Below are 26,836 nucleotides of genomic sequence, written 5' to 3'. Positions count from 1 at the left end.
TCTCGATGCCCTGAAGTTCCTCCTGCAGCGTGCAGCTCTGACATGCTCATTCATGCAACATGCCGGGTCAAATGAAAATCCCAAATGAATGAAAGGGTTCAGGAGTTCAGGTAGAAGGATAAAATATGTGTACTCTTAGAAGATCAATGTTTGTCGTTATTTTACTAATTATTTCAGAGAACTTCAAGATTGTGTTCCGTAAATATCAGTTTTTTTTCCAGCAAAACAAATTAGATCTCCAATAATTTCTACATTTAAAACATTTGCAGAAATCAAGATCAAATCTGAAAAGTCCTTCAAACAATGCAGAATGAGTGAACCTGAAACAGAAGCATGAATTAAAATCTATAATGTGTATGAGTGTACGGCTGCGGTGATGGATGGATAAATGCTGTTTGCAGAGCTGCAGCTAATCTCTTTACGTAAGAGACGCTTTAATTCACTTTCTGCCTCTAATCCCCCCCCCCCAATCCCCCCCACTGACAGGAAGTTAATCCTCAGGATTTCACGCTGAAATATCTGCACAAAAACATCGAGTTCATCAAACCTGAGGTTTTTTTATCAGTTAAACGGGAAGCAGGGAGGGACCGCTATGGTTCTCTAACAACGCCAGAGCCATCAGAGGTCAAAATAATAAATGGGTAATGATGACAGAGCCAGGGAGTATTTGTAAAATATTAAAATCTTAATATTATAATTTAAAAACCGACATTTTGAAATTTGATCCCGTCATTTTTGTTCGTGCAAGTTCATTTATTTTTATTCAACGAGAATATTCCTGTATGTTTTCATGGTCTGAATACACCCCCCTCACCCAGCTCTATTATTTTATTGTATAATCTGTTTTATTTGTCATTTATTTTTTACTGTATAAATGTTTTCTGTTGTCCTTACACACCACTTCTGACACACCCCCACTCCTTTTCTACATTACTATAAATTTACAGTATTACAGTAGCTTAGAGTCCCCCCCCCCCCCCCCCCTCTGTGATCTCTCACACACACACACACACACACACACACACACACACAGAGGGCGGGGGTCAGAGCTCTGGCGCTCTCACTCTGGATCTCGATGTGATCCTGACGCAGCGTCACGGAGGACAGCTCAAACTGAAGATTCTGTTTTCACTTCTCTCTGATCCGACTTCTCTTATTCAGGATTTTAGATTCAATCCTCTTTCTTTTCCTCTGGATGTGAAGACGATGGAGCAGAGCGGCACGAAGAGTCTGCAGCTGAGTGACAGCGAAGGTGTGTGTGTGTGTGTGTGTGTGTGTGCGTGTGTGTGTGTGTGTGTGTGTGTGTGTGTGTGTGTGTGTGTGTGTGTGTGTGTGTGTGTGTGTGTGTGTGTGTGTGTGTGTGTGTGTGTGTGTGTGTGTGTGTGTGTGTGTGTGTTCAGATGCACACACTGTATATTTACGTGTTAAATATCCTGTCTTCTCACAGCACTTCATGTCAGACGGGAGGTTTGAGTTTGTTGGAACTCAAACAGCTGGAAAATAATGAATGAATACAAAGAAAAGCATTTAAAGCCCCGCTGAGTTTGAGTTCTGTAGGAGCGTCTCCAGCCCGGCAGGACTTCATGATCTCTGAGAGGTTTTGAGTTTCTGGTAGGACTTCCTCAGGGACTCTGTTCCTCGGGGTCTCTGTTCCTCGGGGTCTCTGTTCCTCGGGGACTCTGTACCTCGGGGTCTCTGTTCCTCAGGGTCTCTGTTCCTCAGGGACTCTGTTCCTCAGGGACTCTGTGAGCAGCTCCAGTCTAGTGACCCTCTAAAGACCCCCCTCCAGTCTCCGAGGCTAATTACCTTAACGAGGACGCTTCACCTCCTCCATTCACACAGGAGGAAGAGGCGGTGGGGCACTCTGCTGTGTTTAGAGGTTTAAACGGGCTCCTTGTTCTCTCAATCCCTGCTCCTCTGAAGGGGGCGGCAGAGAGGGACTAAAGACCTCCTGAATCCTCTTCACCGTTCATCACCTCTCTTAAAGAGGTACGTCAGAGGCTCTGCCTGCAGGGGGTCTTAAAGAGACCCTGTTCCTCTCCTGTGGTTCTACAGGTTTAGTGTATGTGAATGGTCTGCAGACGCTGAAATCCCTGTTCCCTTTCCACCAACAGACGGTGGGCGGGGCCCCGAGGATCTTCCGGTTCCCCAGCGGCCCGTCATCAGCAACATCACCTGCGACTCCTTCAACATCAGCTGGGAGATGGAGGGGGGGGGGAACATCACTCACTACTTCATCGACCTAAACAAGAAGGAGGAACCCAAGGAGAACCACTTCAAACACAAGGTGAGGAACCCCAGGAGAACCCCAGGAGAACCCCAGGAGAACCACCTTGTCTTTAATTCTTTCGGTTTGTTTCGGTTTTCCAGGACGTCCCGACGAAGCTGGTGGCCCGGGCGGTCTCTCTGCCCATGACGGTCCGGGGTCACTGGTTCCTGAGCCCCCGGACCGAGTACAGTGTGTCGGTTCAGACCGCCGCCAAGCAGCCGGACGGGGAGTACCAGGTCTCCAGCTGGAGCGAGAGCAGCCACTTCTGCACCGCAGGTCCAACACACAGTCCTCTGGGTCCCTGAACGCATCACACCACCCTCACAATAATGATTCCCTACATCAGGTGTGGTTCTTCCCATAAAACCCTCCGCTATGTCTCCCCTCTCTCTTTACCCCCCTCCCCCCTCTCCCTGCAGACTACTCGGCAGTGCATCTGAACCAGCTGCTGAAGAAAGCCGAGGCCATCGCCGGCCGAATGCTGCCCTTCAGCCTGTTCTACCGGAACCAGCAGAAGGAGTACTTCCAGCAGGACAGGTGGGTCAGAACCACCACAAAGGAGACGCTGCCTTCAGGGTCCCACGCAGAGGCGGCTGGCCCATAGGGGGCGCTGGGGCTCTGCCCCACCAGCTGTTGAGGGGAAAAAATATTTTTTGCATATTTTTTTTTAAATCAATGTCAGTTTTACTTAATAGTGTGTGTGCCTACATGCAATTTAAATCATTTAAACAACATTTCCACCAACTAACACTCATTAAACAGTGAATTTCCACTGACAGACAGTGTATCATTCTCTCATGGGGCAATCGGCAAAGTGCCCCTGACCGGCAGCTAAACAGCCAATCCGGTTATGGTTGCTAGGGGGAAATTATGAATAATTGGCCTATCAACGTCGCCAAATTAACGGCGGCGGGGCGCTGGAAATTTAGCCCCAACTGCTACGTAAAATGCGTGAAGGTTTAGGAATGCCGTTACTACATAAGGGCCAGGATAGTTTGTTTCGTAATGTGCGACCTGATCTGTCTACCTACGTGGGACAAAAACGTCGCGGCACGAAGGATGTTAGGGCCGGTCATCAGCAAATATCACTGCAGTCCTTCAACATTAGTGGGAGATGCGGTTGGTGTGACTCACTCAGCTGTCATGCCAAACAATGAGAGGCCAGGGAGCTTCAACCAAGTGAACCAGCATATCCCTCGGGAGAACGGGATAAAACTTAATCTTTATTCGTTTTTTTGTTCAAAGAACTTGGTGGCCTGGAAGGTCTCTTGCCATGACGGTGGTACATTTCTAGGAAGTTCAGTGTGTCGTTCAGCCGCCCCAACACCCATCAGCTCCACTGGAGCGATACACTCACTCTGTGAGGTCGAAATACGACATTCGCCTGAAGCATCACACCCTCGTAATTAATTATTCCCTTCATAGAGTGTGGTTGTCCATTATCCGCATAAAGTCTCTCTCTTTAAATCTGCAGACTATCGCGTGAGCTGGAACACTGCTGAAGAAAGCTGAGGCCATCGCGGAAGCTGTTAGCCTTTCTCCGACAGCATGAAGGCTATGTACTTAGCAGGGAAAGGTGGTCAAACCCCACAAAGGAGCGCTGCCTTCAGGGTCCCACGAGAGATCTGTATAACCCCCGCCCCCTCCTCTGTTTCCCCTCCCCAGCCCCTCGTACCGCTCCAGAGACGCTCAGTGCTGCCGCATGTTGCCGTCCGTCAAAGACCACAGCGGCAGCCACGGCTCCCCCATCAGCGGCAAACTGGAGGGGGTCTTCTTCAGCTGCAACACTGAGTTCAACACCGGGAAGCCCCCCCAGGACTCCCCGTATGGACCGTACCGCTTCCAGGTACACACACACACACACACACACACACACACACACACACACACACACACACACACACACACACACACACACACACACACACACACACACACACACACACACACACACATTCTCTTCAGGACACAAGCAGCAGTCTGCACGGTCCAATGGGATCTCTCCTCTGGGTTCTGGATCAGGGTTGGGAATGAATGAGTTATTAATGATTATGTTCTGCACAGATCCCGGCAGAAAGCCTCTTCAACCAGAACACCATCGTGTACTTCGGGGATTTTTACTGCATGTACACATCCTACCACTACGTCATCCTGGTGCTGGCCCCCCGAGGGTCCTCTGGGGACGCCTTCTGCAGGGGGCGGCTGCCGGAGCTGGACCCCACCAACAACGGCTTCCTGCGCTGCGGCGCGGCGGCCGACGGCTCGCCGACCTTCCTCCACGCGCAGGACGTCATCCTGGAGGTGATCTACACCGAGCCTGTGGATCTGTCTTTGGGGACGGTCTCTCAGATCGCCGGGCAGCAGCTCCTAGGTCAGTCCACCCTCAACGCCAAAAAGGACCCCAGCTGCAAGGTCTGCAACATCAGCGTGGGCCGCTAGCACGATGGGGACGAGATGCTAGCTAACGAACATATCATCGCTAACTGTCTGGGGAACGACTGGAGAGCTAAATGCTATAACCGAGTATATTATATGACAGTATTATCATCAGAGTCATACTAACATCTTTACATACACAGCTGCACGATCTGCAATCAGCGTGGGACGTTAGCACGATGCTAACAGAGACTATCTTAGTGCTAACATTGAAGAGCAGCCTGTCACATTCTATTAAAACTGAACTTCCTTTCTAATGGTTTCTCTTCCTTTGTAATAATGCTCGGTGTGAGAGGAGCTTAAAATAAGGGCCATCCCCCTCTGCATTCAGAAGGTTCCTCCAGTAAAAGTACAAGTACTCAGGTCTTGTACTTGAGTAAAGTACAAGTACTCAGGTCTTGTACTTGAGTAAAGTAGAAGTACTCAGGTCTTGTACTTGAGTAAAAGTAGAAGTACTCAGATCTTGTACTTGAGTAAAGTAGAAGTACTCAGATCTTGTACTTGAGTAAAGTAGAATTACTCAGATCTTGTACTTGAGTAAAGTAGAAGTACTCAGATCTTGTACTTGAGTAAAGTAGAAGTACTCAGGTCTTGTACTTGAGTAAAGTAGAAGTACTCAGGTCTTGTACTTGAGTAAAGTAGAAGTACTCACTCAGATCTTGTACTTTAGTAAAGTAGAAGTACTCAGGTCTTGTACTTGAGTAAAGTAGAAGTACTCAGGTCGTGTACTTGAGTAAAGTAGAAGTACTCAGGTCTTGTACTTGAGTAAAGTAGAAGTACTCAGGTCTTGTACTTGAGTAAAGTAGAAGTACTCAGATCTTGTACTTGAGTAAAGTAGAAGTACTCAGATCTTGTACTTGAGTAAAGTACAAGTACTCAGATCTTGTACTTGAGTAAAGTAGAAGTACTCAGGTCTTGTTCTTGAGTAAAGTAGAAGTACTCAGATCTTGTACTTGAGTAAAGTACAAGTACTCAGATCTTGTACTTGAGTAAAGTAGAAGTACTCAGGTCTTGTACTTGAGTAAAGTCGAAGTACTCAGGTCTTGTACTTGAGTAAAGTAGAAGTACTCAGGTCTTGTACTTGAGTAAAGTAGAAGTACTCAGGTCTTGTACTTGAGTAAAGTAGAAGTACTCAGGTCTTGTACTTGAGTAAAGTAGAAGTACTCAGATCTTGTACTTGAGTAAAGTAGAAGTACTCAGGTCTTGTACTTGAGTAAAGTAGAAGTACTCAGGTCTTGTACTTGAGTAAAGTAGAAGTACTCAGGTCTTGTACTTGAGTAAAGTAGAAGTACCAGAGTGTAGGAATACTCTGTCACAGTGAAAGTATTCTAAATGTTCCTCCAGTGAAAGTAGAAAGTACTCTCCTCTAAATGTACTTAAAGTAGCGACAGTAAAAGTAGTCATTGTCTGATTGGTCCATTTCAGAATAATATCTCTGATATGTTTTATAATGATTGATCAGTAAAGTGTTCTCAGAGCTGGTAAAGGTGCAGCTAGTTTGAATGCTTTGTATACTGCAGGGTAGCTGCTGGATTTACTGCAGGTGAACTACAGTCTGATTTAAGGGAGATTATATTTACCATCAGTAATCCTAATCTGCCTAGCAACATTTTATTTATCTTATCTGCACCATGTATGTTGAGTTGTTGGAGGAGCATGGGATATAAGATTTGCATTGCCAACATATGCGTTGTATCTGCTGTGCATATAAACATATATAACATATACACATCCAATAAAACCTTGAAACGAAAGGTACTGAATACATGTAGAGGAGTAAAAGTACACAGTAGCATAACACTGAAAGTGAAGGACAAGTACCTCCAATTGTACTTGAGTAAATGTACTTAGTTACTTTACATCTCTGGTATTGACTACGTAAAAGAAACAGTGTGAAAAGTGAAAGACGGAACACGGAAACATGTATAGGATGAATTAGAATAAAGCCACTCAGCGGACCCTCCTCAGATTTGAGTACATTTCTTTATTTCGGGACGATCAGGCATCAGAGTCAAATCACAGATCAGCACGGATTTACTTTCACATGCTTCTCGTTTCCAGGTCAATTACTAACTCTATACTAGCGTCTGGAAATCCTTTTTCCCGTGTATAAAAAATAAGTTCTAAGTGCTTCGAACACTTTAATACTGTCTCTGCTTCGGCGTGTTCGCAGCTCGGTGTCGGCGCGAGTCGTAAAAACCCTCCGGAAACAAACCAAGACCTCATGATTATTTCTCTGGTGAGGTTTAAAATATCCAGAGCTTTTAAGGAGTAGCGGGACAAACGACACGTGGCGTGAACACGAAAATACTGAAACGTTGGAGAAGAAACTGGACAGAGAAACCCAGATGTTCCTGAGGTTCACATCCAGGTCTTTGTTTTAAATACGCTGATTCAATTCAGTGGTGGGGCGAAAAAGCTCAGATCTAAAAAACTACATATCGACAGTTTGTAGAACTACAGAGTCCAGAATTCCTCAGTGGCTAAAAACATGGTTTCCGTTTTGAAATGTTTTTTTGCAATTTCACTTCAAACATTCAGCATCGAAACCACTGACGAAGAAAGAGTGCAAAACTCCATCTTGTAGTTGGTGGACGTTAGAAGAACTACAAATCCCAGTTATCATAGCGATAATAACACATAATAAAAATAACTATCTATTAAGCCTTACCGTAAACATTCTACTTAGAACATGCAAACAAACTAAACACAGAATACTATCAGATACTAATTCAAACCTGCAGCCAATCACAGGCCGTCTAAAAAGTACTTAGTAAATCACAAAGGAATCGTAAATATCGTAATTCAGTGGATAAAAGTAAAAGATGTGAATGTGTTTCAGGGTGAGCGACAGAACGTTTTCCAGCGTTTTAGAAAAGTGTCTTCCTGTTTAAAATCTGCAGCATAAAGGAGCATTCACACAATCATGCTTTTATTTTGGTAGGAATGACTTCCTGTCCGGATGATTTGAGTGTGAACGTGTCTTTGGCTGCGGGTCTGGTTGGACTCCTCTAGAAAACGCCGTATCCATCGGAGTGGCGCGTTGCCACGGCGAAGGCGGGGTATCCCTCATAGGTGGCGTAGGCGGTCAGATCCTGACCCAGAGACACCGCCTGCTTCAGCTGCGACGCCACCGCCGCCGACGCCGCCGGACTCGCGAGAGCGTAACCTGCAGAGGACAGAGACTCACTTACTTCAGAATTTGGGCTTTGTTTCAGAGTTTAGAACTTAGATTATTTTTATGAATATTATTTTCTTATATTTTTGGCTGTCTGTCTCAGGATTCTGACCTTTCGTTGTTTTGTTGTGTTAGTGTTTGCAAAGGGAACGTTGTGTTTTGTAGAGTGAGAGTTATTGTTAAGAGTTAGTGTTTGTTAAAACGAGATAGTGTTTGTTAGGGGAGAGTTAGTAAGAGAGTTAGTTGACTTTGGGTACGGACCTTCACATACCTGGGAAGGCTACCGAGGCCACAGCGGAGGCTCCGGCGTCGTTGCCCTCGGTCTGCAGGCCGAGCGTCTGCAGCGTGTGCTCGGCAGCGTGGACTTTAGCTTCCTCTACCGCCGCGCACAGCTTAGCGGGCGTGAAGGGATGTCTGCAGCAAGAGAATACAATACAAAGAGGGAAGAAAGAAGAACAAACATTAGAGACCGCGATTTAAGTCGTGGATTTACGGTAAAAAAACGTGAGATGTTCTCTGGGATTACAGTCTCTATGTAGATACATGATAAGTGCAGTATCAGTACTCTTACAGGTTGGGGTACTGAGGGATGGTGATCTTGTAGAGGAACAGCTGCCTCTGGTCCGGTCCGATGGCTGAGTGGAGCTGATAGACCGGCTGACCCCAGCTGTTCTTCTGACACAACTCCTCCAGAACCTGGAACACACACTGTGTTCAGAACCAGGACAACACACACAACACAGGCAGCAACAAGTCATCGCTAACGGCTTTCAGTCAAGTCCTAAATTGGAGTTGCAAGATCTAAACAACAACCGACAATACGCTAACAGAAGGGCAAACATGCTGACTCATTCCGGGTCTTTTGGACTCATGGTGCTGACTTATTCCAGGGTTGTAGCATTCATTATGCTAACTCATTTTATGGCTTCGGACTTTAGGATAATGCTGAAGGATTTAATGCTGACTCATTCTAGGGGTTGAGGTCTGCAGTACTACATTGATTGACAGCCCCACAGAAGTAGTGCAGGTGTCCCAGTGGTTTCCCTCACCTGTGTGGCGGGTTTGATGGCGGCGGCCTTCATGTTTCCGGGGTTCATGGGGGTGAGCTCCATGCCGGGCAGCAGGTCGTACAGTTTCTCCTCGGCCTGTTTATCCGCCCTCAGTCCATAACAGGCTCCGCCCCCCCCCACACTTCCTGCGGCAGCGTAGGCCAGGTAGCCCCGCCCCCCCAGCCCCCGCACCCCTGCTGCCCCTACAGGTACAGTCATGTAAATGTCTACAGGAGATCGAAAAGGCAGTGAAACCAATCAAATCACCGGAAATCAACCGGGAGGAAAAATCACAGGTTATTCAATCAGAGAGAACAGGAAGTGACATCACATCGTGATTGATTAAATACGTCATTAGTAAAGCTTCACTTCTGATTCAGTGGATCACCCTGTAACGACTTCTGCTTTAGATTGGGGGGGTGTGAGTGCTCACCTCTGACCGAGGGAGTCCGGATCAAACCTCGACCTCCGACGTGAGCTTTGGCTGCCGCCGGGAAGCGGAACTGACCCGGTATGGCGGCGTAGGTCTGGGGGGCGTAGAACACGGGCGGACCCAGGTACGCCGCTGAGGGGTCATACACCTGGAAGAACCGTTTGCTAAGTGTTTAATATCCAAAGATAAATATAATGCCTCCGATATTTTGTGTCCCGGGGGGGTACCTGTCCCAGGGTGTAGGCGGTGTAGTCTGTCTGCAGCAGAGACCCCCCCCGTCCTCCGGTCCCTCGGGTATAGCGGACATAACTGTCTTTGTCCACCGGCTTGGCGAGAGTCACCTCGATGGGAGAGCCATCCACTATCTGGGGGGGAGGGGCAAGGAGGGTGAGGGGATTCAGACAACGGTTGAGGTCCTTTTGAGAGTTTGTGGTAGTTAGTTTGTCCATTTGATGTCTTTCCCGGTTGTTTGACTTCTTTTCAGAATCGATCAGATTTCTAAAACAGTTCAGGATTTAGACTTTTTCTCGAAATGTGACTTAATTTGACTTAAATATTTCAGTAACCCTGCCTACCTTCCCGTTGAGGGCGTTCATGGCGTTGATGGCGTCGTCTCTCTGACTGAAATGCACAAAGGCGTAATCTCTGATCTTCTTCACTCGCTCCACCGCTCCTGCAACACGACAAACCTTTTTATGAATCTAGTTCAGATCCTTGTTCTGCCTTCATGAACCTCAAAGCTCACAGTTCAACATGAGTTGTTTCAGGGTTGTTTCGTACCGGGTCTGAGGTTGTTGAACTCCTTCTCGATGGTCTCCTCGGTGGTCTGCAGCATCAGGTTCCTGACGTACAGGATCTTCACGGACGCCATGGTGTCCTCATCCACCTCCACCTCCGGCTCCGCCCAGTCCACGGCGATGGCGTGACCCCACAGCTGGATACGACCTGAGAGACGACACGGTAAGGCTTGTGTTCAGGTAATACCAGGGACTAGCAGAGAACTCGGCCTCCGACAGTTCTGTTTCCATAAGTGGAACTTAATTGGCGTACTGCCCCATTAATTGGATCTGCCCCAAAGTTTGACGGGTTCTTTGTTAGTCCATATACATCTTTGTACCAAGTCTAATGTAAATAGGACCCGTAGTCTTTCTCTAATCCTGCTGACAAACAAACCAACAAAACCAAAAGCTTCTGCACAGTTGTGGATGGTTTATTCCTCTTCTGTGGCTGGCCATACATCCGACTAATTTGTCAGAATTTCATGGATAAGAAAACAAAACACTGACAAATATCAATATATTGATGATGCTTCGACTCCTAATTGGTGCTTATTGATAGTCTTATAAACGGTCTTTATTACACATCATAAACTTAAAGGGTGTTGTTTCCTATAAAAGCTGAAGGTGCATCGTAAGGAATTCAGGACGAATCAACATGACTCAGCGTTCAGTTCATAATGTTCTTCACGTTGCGTAGACCAATAGAAACTGTTTATCCGTCTTATCACTGGCAGCACTCTTTCATCGGACAGTTTCACCGATTATCAGTCCCTGAAACGAGACGGCAAACACCCTGACGTTAGCAGGAACATGGAGTTTCCACCGGGTTTATGGTTGCTTCAGATAAATGTCATAGACTTTATCATCTGCAGAAATCGGCTCCTATTGGACGCTGACCCCGGGGCTCGGCCTGTGATTGGCCGCTGATAACGGCTTGTTACAGTTGGAGTAGACTTTGGCATTTCTTTACGAGACGTGATGTTGGTACTTTGGCTGCTTTAAAAACTCTGAATTATATCCGCATGAGTAGTGTTCAGGAAGTTCCTCCTGCCAGCCCTTTCACAACAAAAGAAGTCTAATGTTTACCCGGCAGCAGTTTGCGCCGGGCCATGGCGGCCGCTCGGTGGCTCTCGTACTCGACGAAGGCAAATCCGCGGTTCTTGGATTTGTCCGCGGCGCTCGGATACACGATGACGTCCACGACCCCTTCGGTGACCTTCCTCATCTCCAACAGGATCTCCTCGCGCTTCTTCATTTTGGGAATCCCACCCACAAACAGACGGCAGTTATCTACACTGGCACAAACTCCGAGGAGGCGGCCATTCCTGCGGGAAGAGAAACACGTGGTTAAACACGCCGGGGAAGACAGACGATAAAAGAAAACCGAAACAAACTCTGACCTGATCTCGTAGTTGTTGAGCTGCTTCATCGCCGCTTTGGCCTCCAGTTTGTTGGTGAAGGTGACGAAGGCGTAGCCTCGGTTGTTCCCGTTAAAGTCCATCATCATTCTCACCTCGTAGATCTTACCAAACTAAAAGAGAAGATTAGACTCATGTGACCGTGCTGTAGTTCCTTTATAGCCCAACATTAGCCGCCTTTAGCTTAGCGGTGGTGACCTGAAGTCATGTGACCGTGCTGTAGTTCCTTTATAGCCCAACATTAGCCACCTTTAGCTTAGCGGTGGTGACCTGAAGTCATGTGACCGTGCTGTAGTTCCTTTATAGCCCAACATTAGCCGCCTCTAGCTTAGGGGTGGTGACCTGAGGTCATGTGACCATGCTGTAGTTCCTTTATAGCCCAACATTAGCCGCCTTTAGCTTAGCGGTGGTGACCTGAAGTCATGTGACCGTGCTGTAGTTCCTTTATAGCCCAACATTAGCCACCTTTAGCTTAGCGGTGGTGACCTGAGGTCATGTGACCATGCTGTAGTTCCTTTATAGCCCAACATTAGCCGCCTCTAGCTTAGGGGTGGTGACCTGAGGTCATGTGACCATGCTGTAGTTCCTTTATAGCCCAACATTAGCCGCCTTTAGCTTAGCGGTGGTGATGTGAAGTCATGTGACCGTGCTGTAGTTCCTTTATAGCCCAACATTAGCCACCTTTAGCTTAGCGGTGGTGACCTGAAGTCATGTGACCGTGCTGTAGTTCCTTTATAGCCCAACATTAGCCTCCTTTAGCTTAGCGTTGGTGACCTGAAGTCATGTGACCGTGCTGTAGTTCCTTTATAGCCCAACATTAGCCTCCTTTAGCTTAGCGGTGGTGACCTGAAGTCATGTGACCGTGCTGTAGTTCCTTTATAGCCCAACATTAGCCTCCTTTAGCTTAGCGGTGGTGACCTGAAGTCATGTGACCGTGCTGTAGTTCCTTTATAGCCCAACATTAGCCTCCTTTAGCTTAGCGGTGGTGACCTGAAGTCATGTGACCGTGCTGTAGTTCCTCTATAGCCCAACATTAGCCTCCTTTAGCTTAGCGGTGGTGACGTGAAGTCATGTGATTTATATTATCCAAAATCACATGGAGGAATCCCATTGGACGAGGGAGGTGTTGCCTTCGGGGACCAACACTAGATTAAGCTTTGGATAAAGGTGTAAAGATAAAGCTATCCTCACCTTCTCACACAGCGGGACCAGCTCGTCCTCAAACAGATCTCGCGGGAGTTTCCCCACGAAGATCTCACTGCCGCGCTCCGGCAGGGGGCCGTCCCAGTTGGGCGGGGGGCCTCCGTAGCGCCGCTGCCCATTCTCCTAAAACACAAATACAAAAAACCCCACTGGTAAAAATCTGCACTTGCAGCCCACTGGTTGTTGTTGTTAAAATGCACTTCAACAGAAAATCATAGAGTATATCATCGAGGACTAAACCTCGCCGTGTTGTCGTGATATTTCCGATGCTTTTTAACTTTCCGACCTGCTGCAGCTGGTATCCGGTACGTAGCATTAGCGCCCGCAGCGACGCCTCCTTCTGCGTCCCGGCCAGCCCGTCCCCGGCTTTCTGATTGGCTTCCATTGGGTGTGATTGACAGCGATACGTAAATCAGGGAAATTAGGGGTGCTCACTGCGGGCGAAACATGGGGGGTTACTTCAACAAAGCAACAAAGCTCTGGATAACACATGGTTCTTGTGGCACAGCTGTGGAACATTTTCGCTCGTTACATTTTTTAAGTTGGTATTGAAGTTTTTATAAAGTGAAAAACCATGAAAAATAATTGCTAACATTTCAATTAATAGTCAAATCAGTCCCAAACTCTACGTGCTGTGGAAAGGGGGTAGATTTACTTACAAAAAATAATAATAACATTAAAGTGAATTACTGAAAAACGTTTCCAACTCTGACTTAAATGACAAGTTCAGTTTTGGAAAAGTTTTGAGAATTTCAGTTCGGTCACTTTCTTTGGTTAATAATTCATTGAATTTATTTAAGGTTTTTCCAAGAGCTCGAAGCCATCCCCACAGGAGCAAGTGAGGGTGAAGGGTCTTGCCCAAGGACACTATGGCATGCTGCCTGCAGGTTTGAACTGGTGTTTCCCAGCTCCCCTGATCTGAGGATCAATACACTGGCCCACTGCGACTCAGCCCCCCCATGGTAGCATGAAGAGCTGGTGAAAAGCCATGTGCAGGAAATATTTTTAGAATGAGGAAGCCCGGAGACGACATGGCAGGACTTTAGATGCCGAATAAAGCATGAGCTATATTCCACAGCAGGTTTATTCTGAAAGCGTTTCTCTGAGGCTCTTAAGTTCAATCATCGTCTCGAACTTTCTAAATGTCTTTCCTTCTAAAAACCGTCCTCCCGTTTTCAGGACCCCCTGGCTCCCTGTCGGTCTACCTCTTTAAACAGCAGCAGTATCTGCAGAGCCACAGATAGCGCTGTTGTTTTGCAGCAGCAGAGGTCAGAGGTCAGGGTTTGTGAGGAATCATTGACAGAGTCTGACCGTCTGTCCGTCTGTCTGCTTCATCCGGAGTTCATTAAACACTCTGGGTTTCAAATGTAAAACCTGTCCTGAATATACACCCTGGTCAGTCTGGAGGAAAACTACACCGTTGGTAAAATAGTTCTGGCTTCAAAGAAAGTCCTCATTTTGTATAAAATTCCCATCAACACTTTATTTTCAGAAATCCACAATTTGCATTAAATGCTTCACTTTCTACAAATTGTTCACTTTGAAAACAACAACAACAACAATAATAACAACAACATAAACTACATTTTACAGGATTACACTCAAACGGTTTCATTACCTTTTCCTAATACTCAGTTTTAGCCTGAAAACATCAAATGAAACCTCTGTTAGCTGTTAGCTGTTAGCTGTTAGCTCAGTTATTGAGCCAAGCAGGACTGTGCTAACAGCTAACAGCTAACGTTAGCTGGCTCTCCTTCTGATGTTAACACTGATTTTTTTTGGTATGCAACGCAGTATACTTCCATGTGTATACTACCACATATTTTAGATGAATATCCAAATCAAATAAGCTAAATGTTAGCAACGACACACTTAGCATCTCATGCTAACGTTTGCTTTAAGCTAGTCAGCAGCTGTTTCAGGAAACACTGATACACATGATGTTTATGACTTTAAAGATGTATGTCTTTAGTAGGGACCAATGTGCGCACACACACACACACACACACACACACACACACACACACACACACACACACACACACACACACACACACACACACACACACACACACACACACATAATTATTACATGCAGGCTCACGTGGTTAAAACTGCATTATTCAGGAGGAACATTAAGAACCAGAAAAGGGAAGTTCTTAAATATATAACAAAATGAAAATCAGTCTTGTAGTTTTGAGAGGTTTATAAAACGAATCTAAAGGTTTTATTTGTATGTTGTTAGATAAAGGGGAGACGGTGAACAGGTTCAGCTGACCTGAAATCCACCAATCAATACCACACACACACACACACACACACACACACACACACACACACACACACACACACACACACACACACACACACACACACACACACATTATGGGACATATTTCAGATTAAGACCTTGATTTTTATGTGTATTCTGTGTAATTAATTCAGAATTCTGAGATGTAGACCAAGGCCATGATTGACTGTAATCTCCTACATTTCCCAGCATGCATCTCAAGCTGATCTGCTTCATCAGCGTGTTTCTCTGAGTTTCTCTTCACGCCTCAGCCGCCTGTTTAATTTACGTCTTTACATTTAAACAGTACATATGGATTTTAATTAAATGATACGTCACTAAAATGTATTTGTTTATATTAATTATATTTTATCTCATTTTTAACGTATTTTATATCTTAAAACACTTTATCTGAGTCTTTCCATAAATATATATATATAGATTAATATATATATATATATTTACTTAGATATTTATAAGTATTTGACACTGGAGATATAGTTTTTTAAATGAAAGTATTTTTGGGAGATTTGAAGCATAAATGTGACATTTAAACAACTTTTTAAAAGTCAAATAAAAAAGATTCATTCCTTAAAAAGACATTTAGCACAGTTTGTATATTTTGTCATTTTTCTGTCTTTTTTAAAAATTATTATTATTTACTTTAAATGATGTTGTTGAAATACATGAGCTATAACATCTGAGTGATTGTACTGCAGATACATTTTATTTATACCATAGTGATTCTTCACTAAAGACTTTAAATACATATTAGTTCATATTTTTAGAGTTTTTATTCCTCTCTCCGTCATAACACGTTAGCGGCTCGGTCTGTTTGTTCAGTCAGCCACGTTTAACCTCCTCATCACACACCAACGAAGAAGACACACACACACACACACACACACTCTCTGTGTGTTTGAGGATTTCAAATAATAAAAAACATAAAAGTTAATTTGAAGAAAAACTGAAAAACTCACCTGAGCAATTTCAGAGATCACCTCCTCCGATCAGAGCAGAGTCATTCTGAGTGTGTGTGTGTGTGTGTGTGTGTGTGTGTGTGTGTGTGTGTGTGTGTGTGTGTGTGTGTGTGTGTGTGTGTGTGTGTGTGTGTGTGTGTGTGTGTGTGTGTGTGTGTGTGTGTGTGTGTGTGTGTGTGTGTGTGTGTCCACAGATAGCAGCAGGTTAAACATTAACGCCGTCCGGCTCGTAAAGCTAACACCAAGACAGTGAACCTTTGGAGTTTGATATGATGTGATCACACACACACACACACACACACACACACACACACACACACACACACACACACACACACACACACACACACACACACACACACACACATGCAAATACACATGCAAGTAGCAGGATGAATTGTGTGTGTGTGTGTGTTGCAGGAGGCCTTTGACCGATGGTCACTATCTGCAAAGGTCTCTTCTGACACACACACACAAACACACACACACACACACACACACACACACACACACACACACACAAACACACACACACGACAACATGGCAGATGTTACTCTCTCAGATCTTACACATTTACAAAGCAAAGAGAGAGATATTATATTTGTGGAGTTAATATATAAACACTGAGTAGATTTAATCAGGAATCTCTGGAGATCTGAGTCTGACCTCAAAATCTCTGGAGATCTGAGTCTGACCTCAAAATCTCTGGAGATCTGAGTCTGACCTCAAAATCTCTGGAGATCTGAGTCTGACCTCAAAATCTCTGGAGATCTGAGTCTGACTTTAAAGCATCCCTGAGGCTCTGGTGGGTGCGCAGACAGGGGGCAGCCAGCAGGGGGCGCCAGAGCAGAGGAGAGACCGTCTGAAACACTGACGGGGTTTACGTTTGCTGTTGTCATTTAAAGTATGAGTGAATGGAGCTGTGGATCAGAGGGTTACACGATGAGAAGATGTAATGCAGTCTCTGAGTTCTGGAACAGCAGAGGCGAGGAATACTGTTGTGATTCTGTTCTTCAGCAGCTCCGTATTCTTAGCACATCTCTGTTTGCTGTGCAGCTTCTCGCCGTCCTGTTTGCCTTGTTTCATGTTCTTTTTAAGCATCTTTCTGTACTCTTCTTTAAATATTTGGCAGCACTTTTTCTGCTACTTCTTTTTGTAATTTCGCTTCGCTTTGGTTTCTTATTTTAGAATATTTTTGTAGTCTGTTTTGCACATTATTTCTTAGTCATTTCGCAGGAGAATATACTCACGTTGGAGGTTTTTTTTTTAGTCTGACAGGAATCCTGGTTATAAAGAGGGATATCGACACAGATAGAGAGATATATTTAGAGGAGGAGGAGGAGGAGGAACAACTTTTGTCTCTCGGCTGCAGACTCAGTTTCTGCTCCGCATCAAAGTGAAACTAAAGGAGCTGCACCTCCTCGTGTCTGCTGTTTTCACCTCCTCCTGTTTGGATGCATCTAAACTGTACACCTCCTCTTCATGCACGCTTTACGGACCTGACTGCACCTCCTCTTTAGATGCACCTCCTCCGGGTCTCCTCTCCACATGTGAGCTGGATTGCATCTCTCCCGGTCGGTGTTCAGTCTGCAGGATTCCGCGTCCCTCAGTGAGCAGCGTGTCGGTTTGATCCGGAATGAACATGTGTCTCAGCAGCGGGGGTTCACCTGGACTCAGAACCTCCTCCAAGGACTCAACCCGACAGAAAGCTGGAGTCTGACTTTTGCGCGGAGGAATTCCACCCGGGAGATCTTTCACTTTATGCTCTGCGTCTGTGATCCAGTTCAGTTTCCCTGCAACCTGTGGAGACACGGAGAGAGAGACAAAGAGAGACAGAGAGAGAGACAGGGAGACAGAGGGAGAGACAGGGAGAGACAGAGGGACAAGAGAGAGAGAGACAGGGAGACAGAGGGAGAGAGAGACAGAGAGAGAGGGAGAGAGACAGGGAGACAGAGGGAGAGAGAGACAGAGGGAGAGAGAGAAAGAGAGAGTGACAGAGAGACCAAGGGAGAGACAGGGAGAGACAGAGGGACAGAGAGAGAGAGAGAGACAGGGAGAGAGACAGAGAGAGTGACAGAGAGAGTGACAGAGACAGGGAGACAGAGAGAGAGACAGGGAGACAGAGGGACAGCGAGAGAGAGAGAGAGAGAGACAGAGGGACAGAGAGAGAGAGAGAGAGAGAGACAGGGAGACAGAGAGAGAGAGAGACAGGGAGACAGAGAGAGAGAGAGACAGGGAGACAGAGGGACAGAGAGAGAGAGAGAGGGAGACAGAGGGACAGAGAGAGAGAGAGACAGGGAGACAGAGGGACAGAGAGAGAGAGACAGGGAGAGAGACAGGGAGACAGAGGGAGGCACTTTATGATCTTTAATTGGTGAATACATTCTTTGAATCACACTTGATATATAGCTAACCCTACAGAGATATAAAGAGTGTAGTGCAGAGGACCAGGACCAGGTATAAGTAGAGGACCAGGACCAGGTATAAGTAGAGGACCAGGACCAGGTATAAGTAGAGGACCAGGACCAGGTATAAGTAGAGGACCAGGACCAGGTATAAGTAGAGGACCAGGACCAGGTATAAGTAGAGGACCAGGACCAGGTATAAGTAGAGGACCAGGACCAGGTATAAGTAGAGGATCAGGACCAGGTATAAGTACAGGACCAGGACCAGGTATAAGTAGAGGACCAGGACCAGGTATAAGTAGAGGACCAGGACCAGGTATAAGTAGAGGACCAGGACCAGGTATAAGTAGAGGACCAGGACCAGGTATAAGTAGAGGACCAGGACCAGGTATAAGTAGAGGATCAGGACCAGGTATAAGTACAGGACCAGGACCAGGTATAAGTAGAGGACCAGGACCAGGTATAAGTAGAGGACCAGGACCAGGTATAAGTAGAGGACCAGGACCAGGTATAAGTAGAGGATCAGGACCAGGTATAAGTAGAGGAACAGGACCAGGTATAAGTACAGGACCAGGACCAGGTATAAGTAGAGGACCAGGACCAGGTATAAGTAGAGGAACAGGACCAGGTATAAGTAGAGGACCAGGACCAGGTATAAGTACAGGACCAGGTATAAGTAGAGGACCAGGACCAGGTATAAGTAGAGGACCAGGACCAGGTATAAGTAGGGGACCAGGACCAGGTATAAGTAGAGGACCAGGACCAGGTATAAGTAGAGGACCAGGACCAGGTATCAGTAGAGGAACAGGACCAGGTATAAGTAGAGGACCAGGACCAGGTATAAGTAGAGGACCAGGTATCAGTAGAGGAACAGGACCAGGTATAAGTAGAGGACCAGGACCAGGTATAAGTAGAGGACCAGGACCAGGTATAAGTAGGGGACCAGGACCAGATATAAGTAGAGGAACAGGACCAGGTATAAGTAGAGGACCAGGACCAGGTATAAGTAGGGGACCAGGACCAGATATAAGTAGAGGACCAGGACCAGGTATAAGTAGAGGACCAGGACCCGGTATAAGTAGAGGACCCGGTATAAGTAGAGGAACAGGTAAAGCAGAGGAACAGGTAAAGCAGAGGAACAGGTAGAGCAGAGGAACAGGTATAAGTAGAGGAACAGGTATAAGTAGAGGAACAGGTAAGCAGAGGAACAGGTAGAGCAGAGGAACAGGTAGAGCAGAGGAACAGGTAGAGCAGAGGAACAGGTAGAGCAGAGGAACAGGTAGAGCAGAGGAACAGGTAGAGCAGAGGAACAGGTGCACACCATCATTTGCAGCTTTTCTTTATTGTAATTGCGCTGCCTGTGTCTTTGATCAGTCAGGAGTCTCTTCCCATTTTACTCTCTAAGTTTTATAATCCTGGAGGGGAGCGAGCTGCAGGAGAGTCCTGGAGGTTTCTCTATCATTTAATTTAGAGGAAGACCCCCGAGGAAGACCCCCGAGGAAGACCCCCGAGGAGCAGGGCTTTTATCCTCTGATTTCTGTTCATCTTTTTAAAACCACACATATTTCCTGGAGGACGGAGAGGATAACTGAGTATCTAGAGGAACCCGAATATATTAAAGCACGGCGGTCTGAGGCACGCCGGGGGGGGGTGGGGGGGTGGGAGAAAACTCCTGATGATATTTAATATCTAAAGAACCCTGGGGGAGGACATCTGCAGAAAGAGCCCCCCAAAAAGACCCTAGGCCCAAAACCTGAAGGACCTGCGAGACCCTGAGGTATAACCTGGGTCTTTAGCTTACCCAGAAAGAAAGTGACGTGTCTTTGAGAAAGGCCGAGCGACTGTAGACCTGCGTTCTTTGACACTCAAGGGACTCTACTGATCCAGAGTAAACCTGGGGACCGCAGAGGGACCCCGCACCCTCTAGAGGACCCCTGAGACCTACTCCCGGCCCCCGATGGGAACCCTCCGGGACCTTCAATACGCCCTGCAGGAGAAGATCGAGGAGCTACGGCAGCGAGACACCCTGATCGACGAGCTGGAACTGGAGCTGGACCAGAAGGACGAGTTGATCCAGCGGCTGCAGACCGAGCTGGACAAGTACCGGTCCGTCCTCCGACCCGCCACCGCCCAGCAGGTCCAGAACCAGCAGAACCTCATCCTGCAGCCCGACAAGCATCGCAGCAAACGGCAGGCCATCTCCGCCGAACCCAACGCCTGCGACATCAGCGAGCTGAGCCATGTGACGCTGCCCTTCTACCCCAAGAGCCCGCAGTGAGTCCTGTCTGTTGGGTTAATGTCTGGGTCACGCTATAAAACATGCAACACATCTTCACCCAGCCCGGTCACTCAGGTCCTGGTTTCTGGTTTGACTTGGACTTTAGTTGGTCAAGGTTAATGCAACTTCATTCTCTCCCACTGCAGGAGACTGTCTAGAAAGAGAAATTGCTGCATCGAGACCAAACATCAGATCCACATCCTGCCTCCACCTGCCTCCTGCACATGGGGAAATATCTAAAATCAAATCAATGAGGAGAATTTCTGAGCGGTAGACCTCCTGTACCTGGTGGAGATATCGAGCAGAAACTAGTGGAGTAAAGTTCAGAGCTCCTTCAAGGTTAAAAGCAGGAACCACTGACTGACAGTGGGAAGCTCAAACCCAGTATCAATGCATGCTTTAGAGGCATTTAAAAGACGGCATCAGAAATATTAAGTGGGAACATCAGAGAGTGTGATTTATTAAGGCAAAGATTGCTCTTCATATTCCTGTCAGTTTGAACTATATTAATATCATATTTGATGCAGGAGGAGGAGGTTCCCGCACAGCTGGAGCAGCCGGCGGTCTAAATGTAATATATTTATCTGAATTGTTCTCTTCTCTGAAGAGGGTCCGTGAAACGAGATGCAGCCGCTACTCTAAATATTGAAACACCAGCAGAAACATCTGGAGATCATTTTTCTGTTGGTCGTATTTCTTCGCAGCTAAAATATAAAATGATCCTCATGTGAGGAGCAGGAGAGGAACAGCTGCTGCCCTCACATGCATGAATATCAATGAGTGTGTGTGTGTGTGTGTGTGTGTGTGTGTGTGTGTGTGTGTGTGTGTGTGTGTGTGTGTGTGTGTGTGTGTGTGTGTGTGTGTGTGTGTGTGTGTGTGTGTGTTACACATCCTTCTGTTATTGGGATCACAACTCCAGTGTAGAGATATTGAGTGTGTGGGAGAGAAACACATTGACCTGCACTCACACCTGTAGAACTACCGGAGAGGAAACACCACAGAAGAAGAAGAGCAGCAGTTCCTGAATAAATCCTGCAGTCTCAGGAGTCTGCAGAGGAGACGGGTCAGGTGAGACAGTGTGGACAGGTGACATAGTGTGGACAGGTGAGACAGTGTGTACAGGTGAGATGGTCAGGACAGGTGAGACAGTGATCAGGTCAGACAGTGTGGACAGGTGAGATGGTCAGGACAAGTGAGACTGGGATCAGGTCAGATGGTCAGGACAGGTGAGACTGGGATCAGGTGAGACAGTGTGGACAGGTGAAACTGGGATCAGGTGAGACAGTGGACAGGTGAGACTGGGATCAGGTGAGACAGTGTGGACAGGTGAGACTGGGATCAAGAGAGACAGTGTGGACAGGTGAGACAGTGTGGACAGGTGAAACTGGGATCAAGAGAGACAGTGTGGACAGGTGAGACAGTGTGGACAGGTGAAACTGGGATCAGGTGAGACAGTGTGGACAGGTGAGGCAGTGTGGACAGGTGAGGGACCCGCCTCTCCTCATTAACGCTGCAGACTTTCTCTCCTATGGAACATTGATTTGTCGTCTCACTCCTTTTCTAACATTTTATTTACACCTGAAATGTCCGATTGTTTATGCAGGTGTTTGTTTGTTTGTTTGTTGCCTGGATTTATTTCAGTTTAGTTTCTTCTTCTGGAGATGACGTTGCTTCTCTACATTTCCACGTATAGCGGTTTTAAGTGGTCCCCGTCTGCTCGCCTTGCTTCCTCTCGTCACCGGGACGTTTCGGCTGTCGTAGCTTCGATGTTGATCTCTGGATGAGCGCTCGGCTCCATTGTTCCCAGTTTCCCCGCTGCGATGTTTCTACTGGTCCTCGCCCCGCTTCTACTTTCTCTCTTCGTAGTTGTGAGGATTCTTCTGGTCATTATGACGTATGGATCGTCTTCAGATCACATTTCTTCTGCAGCAACACGCTTTCTATTCGTACCGTTTCAAAGATTCTACTTCTAATGAGACTCATATTTGGGTTGAGGTTGAGGCACAGGTGTGTGAGGTGTGTGTCGTCACAGGGTTGGGTGTTTCCGACCCCGGAAGAGCGAGTGGTTTTTAAACGCAGTAACAAAAGCAAAGAGTGGACTTTGTGGAGACTTTTCTCAGGCTCCAGGTTTGGGTCGGGGGGATCAGAAATATTAAGTGGGAACATCAGAGAGTGTGATTTATTAAGGCAAAGATTGCTCTTCATATTCCTGTCAGTTTGAACTATATTAATATCATATTTGATGCAGGAGGAGGAGGTTCCCGCACAGCTGGAGCAGCCGGCGGTCTAAATGTAATATATTTATCTGAATTGTTCTCTTCTCTGAAGAGGGTCCGTGAAACGAGATGCTAGGTACTCTAGATATTGAAACACCAGCAGAAATATTTGTAGTTTTTTAATATACTTTAGTTTCCCGATGCACAGCTGGACCATATATGGACTGTGTTGTGATAGAAAGCCGCTGAAAACAACAAGTCCTCCCAGTCCCACCACCACAGACCTTCAGGCTGAAGCTCCTACAGCATAGCAAACATCTTCCAGATCTACGTTTGTGTTATGAGCAGTTTTATAATGTTTTACTGAAGTAAATTCCCAGGTTTTCTACCAAAGCAACATCGTTTTTAGGTTTCTGCAAGACGTCTTCTCAGCCGATTAAATCCACTCTCAAAGCTCTGTCTACTTGAGTGCACAGATACAGATACAGCTGTAAAGAACCTCATGCACAGAGACCCTGAGCGCTCCTCCTGTAGACATTTATTATTTTACTAATGTCTTTCTTGCTGGTATTTCTAATTTTAGCTTCCTCATTTGAAATGTAAATGATGGTGTTTGTGTCGGTGGCATTTCTCCTCTCTGTGGCGTCACACATCTTCTCTGTGCTCAATTCTGCAGAAACTCTACCAGAAAATACTATCTGCATTCTGAGCGCTGAGGCTAGCATCCATTCCTCCTTCAGTCTGTCCACAACCCACAACCCACACACACAGACACACACACACACACACACACACACACACACACACACACACACACACACCCTCTACACAGGCGACTGACAGGGTTTAATTTACCAGCCCACCACTTCTCTCTGTCAGCATCCTGCAGAGTGTGTGTGTGTGTGTGTGTGTGTGTGTGTGTGTGTGTGTGTGTGTGTGTGTGTGTGTGTGTGTGTGTGTGTGTGTGTGTGTGTGTGTGTGTGTGTGTGTGTGTGTGTGTGGGGTCTATATAAAGGTATTAAAGTACAGTGTGTGTGGGCTGTGTTCAGTATCGCCTGCTAAGCATTTCAGACGAGTTATTGAGGCTGTCACTGAGAGGCTCTTATTTTGAAAGGGAACTCATGCTGTCTGTCACTCTGAGAAACGTTTTCCTTAATTGATTTCCTCGTTAAACCTCTGTCTCTGGTTTATTATTCCTCCTGTTTTTACTTTGTATAATTTTATTCTCTGCCTGTTGTCTTCCCGCCCCTCCTCCTCCTCCTCTTCCTCCTACTCCTCCTCCTCCTCACTTTATTTTTATTTCCTCTTATGCAGTCGTACCTGGAGGGTCTGCTTCACCCTCTCTGTGTTTCTGTTCCAATGTTCCTCCAGAGTCTGATTTAGATGCAGATAGTGAAGGTTTTCCACCCCGCCAAAATAAAACCCGGCTCTGGAACAGCCCCCAGGCGCTCGTCTCGTCTCAGGATAAAATATAAATCTGTTTTAGAGTCTTTCCTCTCCTTATTGTATCTCCCTCGTCTGGCATATCCTAACATAATTAGAATATTAATCAAAAACAAACTCAAGAGTTTTATTTTGAAAGAGGGAGAAGCTTTTGGTAAAAGAGTAAAGATTCCAAAATATTCAAGTAATAAAAGTAAATCATGTCGAGGGAAATGTGAAATTGTCAGAAGTTTTACTCGTAAATATAAAAATACATATAATATCTCCAATAATAATCCTGAGTTTCCAGTGGATCTTTATCTGCTCGACAGGAAGTGAGTCTGTGTTTATTATTCTGAAGGAGCAACAGCTGATCTGAAAGCTGGAGCAGCTGCTGATCTGTGATTACAGACGCTAACGAGAGCAGCACAATCAGACCCAATTACAGCTTCATAATGACCGTCCATCACCATAAACAAACAAAGTTTCAGAAGCAGCTGATTATATTTAAATAAATGTGCTGCCTCCTCACAGCCCGGTAGACCAGTACAAGGGTCTGGAAGAAGAGGTGTGGTGTGGGAGGACTGGGAGAGGTTGGAGACCAGTCTGGCCGATGAGACAGATCTCCTGCTCTCACTGGAAAATATTCTTTGATGAAATAAATCAAGTTTAAAGTTATTTTTTCATAGACTTCTATAGAAACAGGCAAAGCTAGCACACACATCTGCAATCAGGACAACTATCAATAAATACAAACAATTATTAATGAGCTAATGACCAAAGAGCAATCATTTCTATCAGCCGGTGAAACAGCTGTGAAGGATTTTCAGAATAAGAGCACGCTGCAGACTGATGGAGGGCCGCCTCTGACATTACACTGATGCAGACAGATGATTAAAAGGTTCAAGTTATAAACCAGACCTCCTGCTGTCATCGAGCAGACAGAAACACTCAATACAGATGTAGAGAAAACAATGTAATGCAAATAAAAGTCTTTATAACTTTCAGAGAAAGATTGTTTTCAGGCGTTCAAAAAGAGATGAAGATTCCTGCTGATATCCTTTAACTGTGGACCGAGAACACACACACACACACGCACGCGCACACACACACACACACACACACACACACACACACACACACACACACACACACACACCTGAGGGCTAAAACTGAAGATCAGAGATATATGTGTGTGTTTCATTATCAGATGTCCTGTGCGGCTGCTAACAAGTGTCTAAAAGAGACGACCAACCGTCATCCAGCCCAACATTAGCCTCCTTTAGCTTAGCGGTGGAGACGTGAAGTCATGTGACTGTGCTGTAGTTCCTTTATAGTCCAACATTAGCCTCCTTTAGCTTAGCGGTGGAGACGTGAAGTCATGTGACTGTGCTGTAGTTCCTTTATAGCCCAACATTAGCCTCCTTTAGCTTAGCGGTGGAGACGTGAAGTCATGTGACCGTGCTGTAGTTCCTTTATAGCCCAACATTAGCCTCCTTTAGCTTAGCGGTGGTGACCTGAAGTCATGTGACCGTGCTGTAGTTCCTTTATAGCCCAACATTAGCCTCCTTTAGCTTAGCGGTGGAGATGTGAAGTCATGTGACCGTGCTGTAGTTTCTTTATAGCCCAACATTAACCTCCTTTAGCTTAGCGGTGGTGACGTGAAGTCATGTGACCGTGCTGTAGTTCCTCTATAGCCCAACATTAGCCTCCTTTAGCTTAGCGGTGGAGATGTGAAGTCATGTGACCGTGCTGTAGTTTCTTTATAGCCCAACATTAACCTCCTTTAGCTTAGCGGTGGTGACGTGAAGTCATGTGACCGTGCTGTAGTTCCTTTATAGCCCAACATTAGCCTGTTTAGCTTAGCTGTGGTGACGTGAAGTCATGTGACCGTGCTGTAGTTCCTTTATAGCCCAACATTAGCCTGTTTAGCTTAGCGGTGGTGGAGTCATGTGACCGTGCTGTAATTTAGTTCTAATGTATAAACCCTGCCCCCCCCCCAGGTCTAAGGAGATGATAAAGGACGCCATCCTGGACAACGACTTCATGAAGAACCTGGAGCTGTCTCAGATCCAGGAGGTGGTGGACTGCATGTACCCAGTGGACTTCGGTCCGAACGCCTGCATCATCAGGGAGGGAGACGTGGGGTCGCTGGTCTACGTCATGGAGGGTGAGGAAGCATTGCATCATGCGAGTTCATCATGCATGTGATGGTGTGTGTGTCTGATGTGTTTCTAAAGAGTGTGCTGTTGTCTCTGTGTTTCTGGACACCGTCGGTCCAGATGGTGCCGCTCGGTCGGTGGGCGGTGTGTGAAACTCACTTTAATATTTTCATATTTTTTAATATCTCAGAAAAAGCTGCTCTCTCCCTCTCTCTCCCTCCCTCTCTCTCTCCCTCTCCCTGTGTGTGTGTGTGTGTGTGTGTGTGTGTGTGTGTGTGTGTGTGTGTGTGTGTGTGTGTGTGTGTGTGTGTGTGTGT

General features: G+C 46.3%; 3 protein-coding genes across 6 annotated transcripts in view; 2 read left to right on the top strand and 1 right to left on the bottom strand.

Moving 5' to 3' along the window:
* Positions 1-1,071: 1,071 nt before the first annotated feature.
* Positions 1,072-5,008, top strand: LOC134871029 (phytanoyl-CoA hydroxylase-interacting protein-like). Its single transcript, XM_063893614.1, has 6 exons — positions 1,072-1,252; positions 2,115-2,287; positions 2,371-2,545; positions 2,689-2,806; positions 3,935-4,115; positions 4,334-5,008. The coding sequence occupies exons 1-6, from the start codon at positions 1,207-1,209 to the stop codon at positions 4,706-4,708; spliced, it is 1,068 nt and encodes a 355-aa protein (XP_063749684.1). The 5' UTR covers positions 1,072-1,206; the 3' UTR covers positions 4,709-5,008.
* Positions 5,009-6,669: 1,661 nt separating this feature from the next.
* On the bottom strand, positions 6,670-16,118 carry a1cf (apobec1 complementation factor). Of its 4 annotated transcripts, none has more exons than XM_063894019.1 (13): positions 16,036-16,118; positions 13,052-13,199; positions 12,754-12,888; positions 11,545-11,675; positions 11,231-11,469; positions 10,146-10,310; positions 9,941-10,038; positions 9,593-9,730; positions 9,366-9,513; positions 8,933-9,159; positions 8,455-8,579; positions 8,145-8,297; positions 6,670-7,874 (listed from the first exon to the last, which is right to left on the bottom strand). In XM_063894019.1, exons 2-12 carry the CDS (start codon positions 13,148-13,150, stop codon positions 8,147-8,149), a joined length of 1,656 nt encoding a protein of 551 aa, XP_063750089.1. In that variant the 5' UTR covers positions 13,151-13,199; positions 16,036-16,118; the 3' UTR covers positions 6,670-7,874; positions 8,145-8,146. The 4 variants fall into 4 exon arrangements, with proteins under 4 accessions (XP_063750089.1, XP_063750087.1, XP_063750088.1 ...); XM_063894017.1 differs by having other exon boundaries at positions 8,155-8,297; XM_063894018.1 differs by having other exon boundaries at positions 8,155-8,297; positions 8,933-9,135.
* Positions 16,119-20,560: 4,442 nt separating this feature from the next.
* Positions 20,561-26,836, top strand: part of LOC134870783 (cGMP-dependent protein kinase 1-like) — a 62,819-nt gene continuing 56,543 nt past the window's right edge. The window contains exons 1-2 of the mRNA XM_063893178.1: positions 20,561-20,715; positions 26,361-26,527. Of these exons, the coding sequence (XP_063749248.1) occupies positions 26,371-26,527 (157 nt within the window). The 5' untranslated portion in view covers positions 20,561-20,715; positions 26,361-26,370. The remainder of the gene's footprint in view (positions 20,716-26,360; positions 26,528-26,836) is intronic.

The sequence above is a fragment of the Eleginops maclovinus genome, chromosome 10 (assembly GCF_036324505.1).
Source record: "Eleginops maclovinus isolate JMC-PN-2008 ecotype Puerto Natales chromosome 10, JC_Emac_rtc_rv5, whole genome shotgun sequence".
NCBI classification, from domain to species: domain Eukaryota; kingdom Metazoa; phylum Chordata; class Actinopteri; order Perciformes; family Eleginopidae; genus Eleginops; species Eleginops maclovinus.
The sequence above is the reverse complement of the archived record's forward strand: the minus strand, read 5'-3'. Positions and strand labels throughout refer to the sequence as shown.

What these genes read in the sequence shown, in the direction of transcription:
- LOC134871029 (XM_063893614.1), top strand. Translation starts at nt 1,207, where the DNA reads ATGGAGCAGAGCGGCACGAAGAGTCTGCAGCTGAGTGACAGCGAAG. An exon ending in CAGCCACTTCTGCACCGCAG is followed by an intron (nt 2,546 to 2,688) that starts GTCCAACACACA and finishes CTCTCCCTGCAG; the next exon opens with ACTACTCGGCAGTGCATCTG. An exon ending in GAGTACTTCCAGCAGGACAG is followed by an intron (nt 2,807 to 3,934) that starts GTGGGTCAGAAC and finishes TCCCCTCCCCAG; the next exon opens with CCCCTCGTACCGCTCCAGAG.
- a1cf (XM_063894017.1), bottom strand. Translation starts at nt 13,150, where the DNA reads ATGGAAGCCAATCAGAAAGCCGGGGACGGGCTGGCCGGGACGCAGAAG. An exon ending in GTTCAACAACCTCAGACCCG is followed by an intron (nt 10,039 to 10,145) that starts GTACGAAACAAC and finishes GTCGTGTTGCAG; the next exon opens with GAGCGGTGGAGCGAGTGAAG. An exon ending in ATCCCTCAGTACCCCAACCT is followed by an intron (nt 8,298 to 8,454) that starts GTAAGAGTACTG and finishes CTCTTGCTGCAG; the next exon opens with ACATCCCTTCACGCCCGCTA.